The sequence below is a fragment of the Callithrix jacchus genome, chromosome 17 (genome assembly GCF_049354715.1).
Source record: "Callithrix jacchus isolate 240 chromosome 17, calJac240_pri, whole genome shotgun sequence".
NCBI classification, from domain to species: Eukaryota; Metazoa; Chordata; class Mammalia; order Primates; family Cebidae; genus Callithrix; species Callithrix jacchus.
In genome coordinates, this window is record NC_133518.1 from 71917019 (window position 1) to 71930711 (window position 13693).

General features: G+C 35.4%; 1 protein-coding gene across 2 annotated transcripts in view; it reads left to right on the forward strand.

Moving 5' to 3' along the window:
- The window catches only part of PDCD6IP (programmed cell death 6 interacting protein), a 68363-nt gene that overhangs the window by 15806 nt on the left and 38864 nt on the right, over window positions 1–13693 (forward strand). Inside the window, exons 4-7 of one of the 2 annotated variants that reach the window (XM_035278632.3) lie at window positions 2635–2762; window positions 5559–5712; window positions 6858–6958; window positions 9255–9386. In XM_035278632.3, coding sequence (XP_035134523.1) covers window positions 2635–2762; window positions 5559–5712; window positions 6858–6958; window positions 9255–9386 — 515 coding nt within the window. The remainder of the gene's footprint in view (window positions 1–2634; window positions 2763–5558; window positions 5713–6857; window positions 6959–9254; window positions 9387–13693) is intronic. The other variant, XM_002807672.6, reaches the window with a different exon arrangement.

The following is a 13693-nucleotide window of genomic DNA, read 5'->3' on the forward strand; positions in this document are numbered from 1 at the left end:
ATTAAAAAAATCCTGTTCTTTTATGGATATGCCATCTTTGAATCTCTTTAAGGAATGCTAATTATGATCTTTGGAATATTATCTTTTATGACTGGAATTGTCTTTATTTCTTTTGGGCTTAGTTTTTCAGCTCACATTGCTCTTCTTTTATTTTACTGCAGGGTTTTTTCACAACTTGATTATTTTAGATTTCCCACATATTTAATACAGTAGATTAGAGTAGCTGCTGTTTATGTCTACTGTAGTTTAGAATGAGGAGACTAGATTTGGTTTGGAAGTGAGTTGAAAACTGGCTATGATTACATAGGAGGCTACCAAAGTTCCATAACAGGGAGGACTTTACTTTATGGCACTACTCTGTGGCACAGATACACAAAGGTAGTGTTGTTATTCTCCTAGACGGTTCATTCAGTGTTCTTTGTAAGGAGCCTTATTTTGCCTGGTGGTAGTGCCTTGCGCATGATGCAAGATCTTGAATTCCACTGTGAATGAATTCTGTAAATAATAGGGATCTATTGTAGATTCTTTTTTAAAAGTTATTTTTCAATTGTGAAAGAATATACATAACCATTATAAGTGTACCATTTTAACTGTACACTTCAGTGGTATTAAGCACATTTACATTACGTGCAAACATCATCTTGAAAACTCTTTTTTCACCTCACAAAACTGAAACTCTGCCCAGTGAATGATAACTTCCCAGACCAGGTGTGGTGGCTCATACCTGTAATCCCAGCATTTTGGGAGGCCAAGGCTGGAGGATTACTTGAACCTAGGAGTTCGAGACCAGCCTAGGCAACATAGTGAGTCCCTGTCTCTACAGAGGATACAAAAATTAGCCGGGTGTGGTGGCCTGTGCCTGTAGTCCCAGCTACTCAGGAGGCTGAGGCAGGAGGATTGAGCCCAAGAGGTAGAGGCTGCAAGGAGCATGATTGCACTACTGCACTCCAGCCTGGGGACAGAGTGAGACCCTGTCTCAAAAGAAAAAAAAAATAATAATGTCCCATTCTTCCCTCCCCACTCAACCGTGGCAACTACCGTTCTTTCTGTCTCTGAATTTAACTGTAGGTACCTCATACAAGTAGAATCATAGAGTGCATTTAAAAAAAATTTCATAACATGAAATTGTCTTAGTCATTTTTAAGTGTGCAGTTCACTAGTGTTGGGTGTATTTCACATTGTTGTGAAATAAATCTCCAGAACGTTTTCATCTTGCAAATCTGAAAGAATGTACTCATTGAACAACAGTCCCTCCCACTACCACCATCCCTGATAACCGTCATTCTAATTTCTGTCTCTATGAATTTGACTACTCTAGGTAACTCATATAAGTGGAATCATACAACATTTGTCTTTTTGTGACTGATTTATTTCATTTAGCTTAATGTCCTCAAGATTCATCCATGTTATAGCATATGATTTCCTTGTTTAAGGCTCACTAATATTCCATTGTGTGTATATACAACGTTTTGTTTATCCATTCATCAGTCCACAGACACTTGGGTTGCTTTCATGTTTGGCTGTTGTGAATGATGCTGCTATGAAAATGGGCATACATACTTCTTTTTGAGACTATGCTTTCATTTCTTTTGGGTTTATGCCCAAAAGTGGAATTGCTGTATAAAATGGCAATTCTATTTTTAATATTTTGAGGACCTGCCATATTGTTTTCTGTTTTCTGCAGCAGTTGCACTTTTTTTATTTTTTATTTTGAGACAGGGTCTCGCTCTTTTGCTCAGGCTGGAGTATAGTGGCATGATCATAGCTCACTGCAGCCTTGAACTCCTGGTCTCTAGTGGTCCTCCTGCCTCTGAGTAGTTAGGGCTACAGGCATGCACCTTCATACCTGGCTATTTAAAAATGATTTTTTAAAAAATGTAGAGATGGGGTCTTGCTGTGTTACTCAGGCTGGCCTCAAACTCTTGGCTTCAAGAGATCCTCCTGCCTCAGCCTACTAAAGTGCTGGAATTACAGGAGTGAGCCACCATGCCCGACCCACCATTTTGCATTCCTGCCAACAGTACATGAGGGTTCCAGTTTGTCTATATGTTCATCAACACTTATTTTCTCTTTGTTTTTTAATATGAGCTATTCTAATGGATGTGAGATGTGTGGATTTTTTATCAGAGTTGGGTTTTATCCAAACTAATCTGCTAGCCCTTTGAGAAGTGTATTTGCATGAGGGAGGAAAGTATAAGGCCAACTAGGAGGTAATTGCATTGACTTAGATTTGTAGTAATGAGGAACTGGTGTCACTGTGATGGGATAATATGATTTTGAGAGGTGATGGAACAATGGAAATTATTTATTTGAATTTAAGAAATTGAGAGAAATGCCATGAAAATGACTTTTACATTTGAATTTCATTGTAATAGAAGTATGGAAGTAAAGGGAAGGAGAGAAGGAATAACTTATTGATCTTTAGAGTTTTAGGTGATTGGACTATTGTTGTGGAAATAAATGCCTCTAAGGGGAGCTTGAAATATGGGAGCATATGACAGTGAGAAAACAGGTCTGGAAACTTGTTTTTGTGAGAGTCAGTGGGATGATAGAGATTATAGTATTTCTCTTTGAAGTATTTGTTTTCTTTAGAAAAAATAATCTGATAAATTTTTCCTTCTCAATTTTTTACAGCTCTTGCAAGCTTAGGATATGAAAAGAGCTGTGTATTGTTCAATTGTGCAGCCTTAGCTAGCCAAATTGCAGCAGAACAGAACCTGGATAATGATGAAGGATTGAAAATCGCTGCTAAGCATTACCAGGTATGCGGAAAAGTAGTTATTATGTTAATGATCAACACTAAGTTGGATTAAGTGGAAAATAATTTGCATTTAGGTTTATAGATGCTTCTTACTCAACAGATGTTTTCTTGAAAACGAATGCACTTTTAAAATGAATTGATTCCTGTTGTTGAAGCCCTTAGATAAACTGTCTATAGACCAAGTCTGTTTTTTCTCACTGTTTTATACCCAGCACCTAGCACAGTGCCTGGCACATAGGAGGCTCAATAATTGTTGGTTGAAGAAATTATGAAATGTCTGAGATTTTATCTCAGGCTTTTAGCGTAAATCCATTTTAAATAAATAACCAAATTAAAAAAATTTGTACGTTGTTTTTATATGTTGTCTTAGAGTAAGACACACTTGAAATTTCACTGATGTTACAAAAATAAAGACAAGAAATTGGCAAGAAAACAAAATTTTAACTTTGAGACTTGTGGAGAGGTCATATTTAAGTGTGGTCAAACACCTAATGTTTGTAAGTGCCTAATCTGTTTTGGGTACTAATCATATACTAAGTAATATGGCATGTTATTTTGTGGCAGTTGTTTATTCAGCTTTTTTTTCTTTGTTTAAAAAATTAGTATTAAGTAATATATATAATCATGTTGCCATATTTTATATTATTTTCTAATGTACAAAGTGTTTTCATGTACATTATTTGACTCTCAGATAAACCTTGTGATATATGTTATATAATGTCATTCCCATTTTACATACAAGGAGACTAAAGGTCAGAAGTCTTAATAAAGCTGTCCATTTGGGTTTCAGTAGTTCTGATTCCAAATTTCATGTAATTTCAAATGTTCTTCCGTTGTTTTATCCCCAAACCTCCCATGAAATTTGCTTGTCTCAGAGGTAGTCTGCTTTTTCCCATTTTTTACGTTCAAGGGAGAGGTGAGGGATGCTGTTCTGAGAAAATGAAAGGAAAATATACTTTAAGGAAACAACATGCTCCAAATTGTGACATCCCTTACGGTTTTCAGTGGGCATAGATGACAAACGTAATGCGTATGCTTATTTTCTTTTTTTGAGGCTATACATAGAAAATACTTTAAAATGTGAAAACAGACTGAGCATGGTGACTCACGCCTGTAATCCCAGCACTTTGGGAGGCCAAGGTGGGCAGATCACGAGGTCAGGTGTTCGAGTACAGCCTGGACAACATGGCAAAACCCCATCTCTACTAAAAATATAAAAATTAGCTGGGCATGGTGGCAGACGCCTGTAATACCAGCTACTCGGGAGGCTGAGGCAAGAGAATTGCTTGAACCTGGGAGGTGGAGGTTGGAGTGAGCCGAGATTTTGCCATTGCACTCCAGTCTGGGTGACAACAGCAAGGCTCTGTCTCATAAAAAAAAAAAAGATTAATAAAATAAAATGTGAAAACAAAATTTTATTTAGCTTTTGGTTAGTTGTAACTCAGTTAATTGGTATGTGAGATTTTAGAAAGGTCATTCTGATTTATTAAAGAAACTCATGTTTATTCCATTAACATGAGTGTTCACAGCAGGGTACCTGGTATCATGGAAAGATAACTGGTGGTATTAGACCTAGGTCTTTGTCTAGACTGCTTGCCACCCAGAAGCTTTGTGCCATTGGGCAAGTTCTTTAACTTCTCTAGACCTTTTTGGTTCCTTATCTGTAAATGAGAGACTCAGATACCTTGCTGTTCTAGATCAATTCATTAGTTTACCAAACAAGGTCAGTTATGCATTCCTAGCAGATACTCTAGTCTTATAATACTTCATGACTGCAGAAACATGCTGTTCATTTTAATACATTTGGCTTTGAGTTTTCTCTGTGTTGTCTACTTATCTAACTCATGACGCTTTTTTTTTTTTTTTGAGATGGAGTTTCGCTCTTTCGCCTAGGCTAGAGTGCAATGGTACTATCTTGGCTCACTGCAACTGCTGCCTCCTAGGTTCAAGTGATTCTCTTGCCTCAGCCTCCTGAGCAGCTGAGATTACAATTGTGTGCCATCATGCCTGGCTAGTTTTTGTATTTGTAGTAGAGACAGGGTTTCACCATGTTGGCCAGGCTGGTCTCAAACTTCTGACCTCAGGTGATCTGCCTGCCTTTGCCTCTGAAAGTGCTGGGATTACATGCCTGAACCACTGTGCCCAGCCTACTCATGAAACCTTTTAATCCCAGTCTGACTTCTTTTTCTTAGTATAATTTGTTTCATAAAAGCAAAGTTATTTTAGTTTTAGCAAAATATAATTGGGACAAAAAATCTGATGGGAACATTTCACTAGGGAGCTCTGAAGGCCAGACAGAAATCAGTAGCAATGGGTAGTAATGCTATTCCTTAGAGGACTAGGTATATGTACTGTTTGGGGTTTCCCCTGACTATGATTATTAATTAAATATTAATAATATTTAATTATTTGAAAGATGAATTTGTTTGGGGCCAAAGCAAGAGCATTTCAGTACTAAAAATATTTTAATGTTTATCCCTGCCTCTATTCTCACATTAGTTTTGAAGAAGTGTATCTAAAAATAAGCTCAATCAGATTGTTCCATTAGTTTACTTTGTTTTTCCTTGTAATTTACTTTTAATTTTTGTTAAATCTCTTGTCTTGCTATAGAGGTTTAGAAAGAGAACCTATTGTCTGTAGGTCAGATGTTTTAGATTGGTTTTGCATATTTGAAAAATTTAGATATATTAACTGTTCACTGAATTAACATTTGAAATGACTTTTATATGTAACAGTAGCAAATTATGTCTTGTTGAGTTCCTATAGATTTTAAAGAAATTCTTTTTCCCCCCTTTAGTTTGCTAGTGGTGCCTTTTTACATATTAAAGAGACGGTTTTATCTGCCTTAAATCGAGAGCCTACCGTGGACATATCTCCAGATACTGTTGGGACCCTCAGTCTTATTATGCTGGCACAGGCTCAAGAAGTATTTTTTTTAAAAGCCACAAGAGGTAACTCCAATTTGTCTTCCATTTTGTTGTATGTGAAAAGAAATGATAGGCTTTTAAATTAAGGAAGTGATTAGAATATAATACATACAATGTAGAACTTTCCTTGTTGAACTTGATACATAGATTATTGAAAATTTTCAGCTATCCTTTTCTGAACTTATGGCACGAATGCGCATTTAAGAATGTAGGCTGTGTTTGAAGTCATGAAATGGTTGGTTAGTAACTGTCTTTAAACACTCTGTTCTGGAATAGTATTTATGTATGTTTTTAATGCATCAGACATTTATTCAGCAAATATTCATTGGGTACTTATTCTCTGCCAGTCACTGTTCTAGTTTCTAGATAAACAAAGTTAGAAAAAAACCTTACCTTTTGGTCCTGGAGAGATGATAAGCAAAAATTAAGTAGCCAGGATAATTTCTTAAAGAATTGCTATAAGATTTCAGAAATAATTGCTATAAAAAATAAGAAAGAATTACATGATAGTGGCTGGTGGTATGGTTATGGAATAAGGCTGTAGCAGAAATTGCACTAATTTTAGATTCATTAGACAAGAAGACTTTCTTTCAGGAAATCCTGTTTAAAGTAGACGTAAATGACAAGAAGGAGTCATCCAGGCACAGTCCCAGGCCCTGGGAATGAGGGAATAATTCTTATAAGGCATGTAAGTTAGCATGAGAGGTTGAAATATGGGCTGAATGTGTAAGTGCAAAGAAATTGAAAATAAGGGATCAGTCATCATGTGGAAGAGATAGGAATTGGAATACTTTTTTTCTTTTAAAAGAACAGCTTATATTGAGAAAAAATTCTTATACACTAAAGTTCACCCTTTTTAAGTATACAACATCATATTTTTAGTATATTCATAGTTTTGATCACCCTATCTTTTTTTAGAACATTACCATCATCCCAGAAAGAAGCTGTGTACCCATTAGCAGTCACTCCTCATTGCCCTTTCCCCACCTGCTGGCAACCACTAATCTATTTTGTCTTCATTTTAAATTTTGTGCAGAAAATGTGATTTCATCAATAAGGACATTTTAAGATGCATGTACAAACTTGTGATTTCAATGTTTATACTGAGACATGTCAGATTAGCTCATATTTATTTTAATTATAATGGTCAACTTCATATTTTATTCCAGATAAAATGAAAGATGCCATCATAGCTAAATTGGCTAATCAGGCTGCAGATTATTTTGGTGATGCTTTCAAACAGTGTCAATACAAAGATACTCTCCCCAAGGTCAGTTATTGTTTTTATAAACACTTGCTTACTTCGCATGTGGAAATATTTAGACATTTTTCGTGTATGAGAAGCAAGTTGAAACTTCTGTATTGTAAAGAAATTTGAAGTTTTAATAGAGTTATCTAAATAATATATAATGGAAATAGTTTTTCTTTTTAAATTTAAGATGCATGAACAATTCTTTTATATTTTGGGGATGCCTTTGTCTTTACCTTTTACTAAACTTGTTTTTTCAAGCTAAAACTCTTTCTGGAAAACATTGACCATCTGTTTTCAATACTTTTATCAAATCGAGGCTTTGTGTAGTTCTGAATCATTGGTGATTTGGTACAAGCATGTATACTTGAGCATGTTGATTATTCACACTTTTAATTATTGTCCTGTTTTTTTGAAGATGAGTCTTAAAGCTCAAAAACAGACATAAAGAAAAAAGGAAAAGAAAACAAATTCATCTGATACTTTGATTAGAATTAAGTTTTGCCAACAGGGATAAAAAATTGGGCTGCTAATGGACAGCTAAGGAAAAGCAACCATCTTAAACCACATATCACAGGAAGTATGATGTTTTAATGTAAACCTTTCTGAAGTGACAGTGTGACAATTGAAAAGACTATTCAGTGATGATCATCTGTTAATGACAAAGCAAATAACTAATAAGTAGATTTGAAATGATTAATAAAGAAAACTTAAAGTTTGAGTGAAATATATGTTTCAACTATTCTCCTTCAGAAATGTTCAAGGAATTAGTTTCGTCATATGGTATCATATACCATATGATAGCATATGCTATTTGTTACATTTTTTTTTTGTAGGGGAATTTATTGATTTATAAGTCATATTCAGGAATCTCTGTACATTAAAAAATTGCAGACAACTTGGGGGTGAAGTAAAAATGCACATAAGTGCATCAATAGTACTTACTACTTAGAAAATGATCAATAAAGAATTAATGTGAAGATTCCTGGGGATTTAAGATACAGCAAGAACCTAGTAGAAATTTGCCCAGGACTCTTGGTTATTAACAGCCTTCCTCTTAAAAAGAGACTTGGGATCTCCTCTTATGTTTTTTTCATCTGAAAGACCTCATGTTCAGCTGCACAGTGTACCGTTACATCCTGTTGGGCCATTAGTTCAGTCCTGTCATGGAGAGAAGAGTGTCACCTACAAAGACTTGGAAGCTACCTCTGCAGCATTCCTGGTATTCCTTGAAAATCTCCTGTTTCAGAACCAAGTTGCTCCAGCCTTACCCTGAGAACTGGCATGAGTGTAGTTTGAAATTTAGATGTCTTTTATTTTTTTCTTTTTACTAATAAAGCTCATAAGGTATTTTCATATTCTAGTTATAAAACTGAAATACCTGCAAGTAGTGCTCCAGGAAGGTAGGAAATTATTCCCTGGGAGACAGGAAAGCACACAAGATAGTAATTCAATTTTTTATTCTCTTGCATTTTTTGACTAGACAGTGATTGTCTAGCCTAATTTCTTGGATTTTTGAATATCATATACTTCCTAAAAGCAGTGAGGTTACAGGTTAGGATTTGGCATTTTGGAAGAGCCATACTGGCATAATTGCTTTCCTGCTTTTTGTCTTTGGATCTTTTAAAATTAATTTTGACTGGAATTATTTTCAAAACAGGCAAAATAATACTTTTATCATATCATTGGTCATATACTTAATGCATTTGTCTATGATATGTTTTTGAGTATATGATAATGAAATATTAGTGTATCTATGATACTAAGTCATTTTTGTATGGCTAAAATTATTAAGAACCCTCCTAGGATATGAATTTAAGTGAAAATTTACTGTGTTTTTTTATTTTAAACATGATGAAACAGTCAGCTATAGAATAATTTCATTAGTATATGTGAGTAGTGATGGTTTAGTTAACTTTACAGGCTGGGTAAGGGCTCACAAGAAAGCTTCTAAAGCCCTGTCCTTGGTGTTCCTCTGTGAATGTCCATTCTACTTCTCTTTCTAATAATGCATGCTTTTCTTTCTTTTTGTAAACAAAATGTTGACTTCATGGATCAATTAAAGAGAATTATAAAAGCTTAAATTGGCTTCAATTAACAGTTAAAAAAAAAACCTTAATTTTAATTGGAAGAAAAAAATTTAATTTGTAGATTTCAATCCACACAAAATCATGTTGTCTTCTCTGTTTACACCTGATGACTAACCTATCTCTAAACCATTAATGGGGTGATTGTAATTTCTGTCTTCTTTTCCTTTTTCTTCCTGCATCCCATGTTGTCTGTGGTGGTTTGTGTGGTTGGACTCTCCCCTGGTCAGTATTTTTATTTCCAGGAGGTGTTCCCTATCTTGGCTGCAAAGCACTGTATCATGCAGGCCAATGCTGAGTACCATCAGTCTATCCTGGCAAAACAGCAGAAGAAATTTGGAGAGGAGATTGCAAGGTTACAGGTGAGTCTCTTGGTAATAAATATTTAAGTAACTAACTTGGATCTCTGTTTTTTTTTCCTGGTGAGATTTCCAAGTTTGCCCATAAAAATTTTTTCCATTCATCACCCCTATCAGAGAGACAAGTGATTGTTTTTATCTTTAGACTTTATCTACTAAATGTTTTTTGAGGTCTCATATTTTATTTAAAAACATTCATGCAAAATTTACATTCAATTCTTTTTATCCATGTTCGTTTTAATGTAAAAATAATTCTAAATTAATTGCCATGCTCCAGGAGTATGTGCAGTGTTTAAATTGTGGCCTAGTCTTTGTCTAAACTGGGGCATATACTTCCACAACTTGAGGACAGTGGAGATATGTGTGTGCACACAGACACACACACACACATATATATCTTGTAAACAGCAGAGGACCTTCTCTGCAGTTGTATTCATACTGTTCGTAATGGGTGTGACCTTGTGGCACCTGAGGCAACTTGCCAGCAGGAGCAAGAGCTGTTTGTATGAGTTGTTTGTGTTTTGAGTATTGGTAGGTAGAGGATAGGAAGATGGCTTAGGGCATTTGAGTTAGGGAAGTTTAAATATGAACTGATTATTAGAAGATATGTGGATGTCTTGGTTCATTTTGTGCTGTTATAGCAGAATACACAGACTGGTAATTGATAAAAAACAGAAATTTGTCACAGTTCTGAAGGCTGGGAAGTCCAATATCAAGGTGCTGGCTCGTGGTGAGGGCCTTTGTGCTGTGTCACCCTTGGTGAAAGGTAGAAGAGCAAGAAAGTGCTAGTGAGTAAGAGAGAGCCGACCTGTTGAACAAAGCCACTCTCTTGATAACTAACCCTCTCCCGTGATAATGACATTAATCCATTCATGAGGGCAGAGGCCTCTTGACCTAATCACCTCTTATGCCCTCACCTCCCAATATTGTGGCACTGGGGAAACCTGAACTTCTGGGGACACATTCAGACCATAGCAATGGAAATGTTGTTTAGGAGGTTCAGATTAATTAGCCTTTTCATGAGAAAACAATCTCACAGTGACCAAATCAGAGAAAGGCTTTTTAAAAAAATCAAACCTAGATTTGTCTGGGGCTTCACTTTGATTACAGTAACTTAGATTCATATATAAAAGTGATTTTGAGCAAGGAATTTGTGGGAAGGATTCTTTTTTTTTAAGGCTAGCATATTTAAATTTTAAGTTTAGTTTCTTTATTTTCTAGTTTCTGGAAATTAGATTTAAGCAAGCCAATATTTAGTTTCTGTAAATCAGTCAGAGAAAGAACTCTTTTTGAAATTTAATCTCGCTTTTAAGTACCCCTGAAAAAATGAAACTATTTCAAATTCACACAGTGGGAGGTAAAGACTTTTCCTCAGTTATAGACACATAGATTTTATAGCTTTAGTTTTACAGCGTTAGTCACAGGTTAAAAGTTTAGACAGAAGTTGAGTGTGATGGCACCTGCCTGTAGTCCAGCTACTCAGGAGGTTGAGGTGGGAGGATTGTTTGAAGCTAGTAGTTTGAGGCCAGCCTGGACAATAGAGTGACAGCCTTCTCAAAAAAAAGGTTAACATAGAACACACTCACTGATCCATATTTCAAAGAGCAGTTCTTCTTTCCTGTAGACATGAAATATTTTTTACTTGATTTAAGCTTCTGAGAAGGCAAACAGCAAACAGACAAGAAGTTGACCAATAAAGTATATTCTCTATAGTTTCTCACTCAGTAGAGGATAATACTCTGTGATTCTGATAGAGATCATTAGGAGGTCACACTATTGAACTAGCTTTCTTTTTTCCTTTTTCTTTCTTTTTTTTTTTGTAGAGATGGGTTTCTCCGTGTTGGTCAGGCTGGTTTTGAACCCCAACCTGAGGTGATCCACCACCTCGGTCTCCCAAAGTGCTGGGATTCCACACATGAGCCGCTGTGCCCGGCCTTAAACCAGCTTTCTAATTATGACTACTAGCAAAGATAAATAACTTACTGGTCTTGTGGAAACCAGAAATGAAAATAAAATCACAGTCAAGAAAATCAAAACAATAGATAAAATGGCAGCAAAGGTAAAATTACTACTTAGAGTCAGTTCTAGGGCCAAGAAAAATTGTACCTGAGCTTAATACAGCTCATGAGTTGTATTTCTTGAACAGTGCAGTTTATGTGGCCCCAGAAGATGGATCTTCTAATTTATTTCGGTCGATCTTCAAAGATGATGCAGTACAATTTTCAAAAAGATACGGAAGCACACACATATAGACACACATATAAAAATATGACTTATATAGAATGACTACATGTCAAAGATTTATTTAACTCATTAATGAGGGACCTAGCAAGACTGTAAATCTGATTCTGTGAAAGTATTGTTTGTTTTCTTAGTTATGATAGTAGGTTGTAGGTATTAAGGAGATTGTCCTTATTTGGAGAATACTTGCTGAGGTGTTTAGGGATGAGGGCTTATAACATCTAACTTCAGTTTCAGATAGTTCTGCAATAAAAGAAAAAAAGGTACATGATTATGTGTGTGTATGGGAAAGGAATAGATAAAGCAAATGTGGCAAAGTGGTAATTGTTGAACCTAGGTAATTATTTTGTGGGCTTGAAGTTTTTAAAAAAAAAATTGGGAAAAATCCTTTATTCCCACTGCCCCATAGTTAATTTCTGTAAGTTACTTGTTTTTTTTTTTCTTTCTTTGAAATAGAAGCAAATACACACACACACAGACACACACACACACACACACACGCACGTGCATGCACGTACACTGCACATTCTCACTTCTCTCTACTGCCCCATAATTTCCATTAGTTTCTTGTTTTCTTTTCTTTCTTTGAAACAGAAACAAATAAACATGCGCATGCACTCGCGCATGCTCTCTCTGCACATTGTCACTTGTCATTCTTACCGAAGTGGTAGTACAATGTATCCTGAAGATACATCTTAACTAAGTATGATATGAACCTACTATCATAACTAAGGTACAATGTATCCTGAAGACCTTGGCATCTTAATCCAGCAATAGAGAGACCATCCTTAGAGCTGCATTGTTTATTGCTTTATTCACCACAGTTTATTGCTGTCTTCTATTGCTGGATACTCGCATGTTTCCAAGGTTCACTATTGTAAAGAATGCTACAGTAAAAAATCAACGTACACAAGTCATTTTGTACTTCAGCAGGTGTCTCATCTTAGGCTGCCATAAGAAAACCATAGACTGGGTGGTTTAAACAGCAGAAATTTATTTTCTCATAGTTCTGGAGCCTGGAAGTCCAAGCTCAGGGTGGCCTATATGGTCATATTCTGGTGAGATTTACAGATGGCCTTCTCTCTGTGTCCTCGTACGGTGAACAGTGAGAGCAAGCCCTCTGATGTCTCTTCTTGTAAGGGCACTAATCCTCTATGAGGCCCCATCTTCGTGACCTCATAAAAACCCCATTATTTTGCAAAGGCCCCCATGTTTAAATACTATCACATTAGTAGTTAGGGATTCAAATTACAAAATTTGGCGAACACAATTCAGTACACAGCAGCAAGTATATCTTAAATTAATAGAAATGTGATTGCCAGTAGCAATATATAAATATATCTGTAATTTGTTATATATTTGGATTGTTGATCCACTTGGAATTTATCCTGGTGTGTGGTGCTAGATATGGATCCAGTTTTTAAAGTCTTCTTCCAAATGGCTACCCAGTTGTCCCCAAACCATTTATTACAATAACCTTGTTTACCTCACTGATCTGAGATTCTGACTTTATCACACATTAGATTCATGGTATATATTTTGGGGTCTGTTATTTCATTGACTTGTTTATCTGTTTATATTCCAGTTCCATATCGTTTTACTTATTTATACTTTAGACTGTTTTAATGTCTGGTAGGTATTATCATCTCTCATTTTAAAAATTTTCCTGCCTGTCCTTGTTTCCTGAATTTTGTCATTTTCTGAATTTTTCTGACTGTTCTCACATATGTTTCTTCATATGAATTTTCTTTTGTTTAACTATTAAGGAAAATGTCAAACGTATATAAAAGTATGAATCATTGAATTTCTGTTACCCAACTTAAGTGATTATCAGGATTTTGCTATTTTGTGTCTTAGCTATTTCCCTTTCCTCCTTTTTTTTTGGAGTATTTTGCATCTATCTCACATATTTCATGCTTAAGCTTATTAGTCTGTATCTGTAAGATATAAAGATTTTTAAAAAATCAAAACACAAAAATTAAAAAATTTTGCTAGATGGGTCATTATCCCAATCTAGCAAAATTAATATTCATGTGAGTTAATAATAGTTAATAGTCATAATCCAGTAT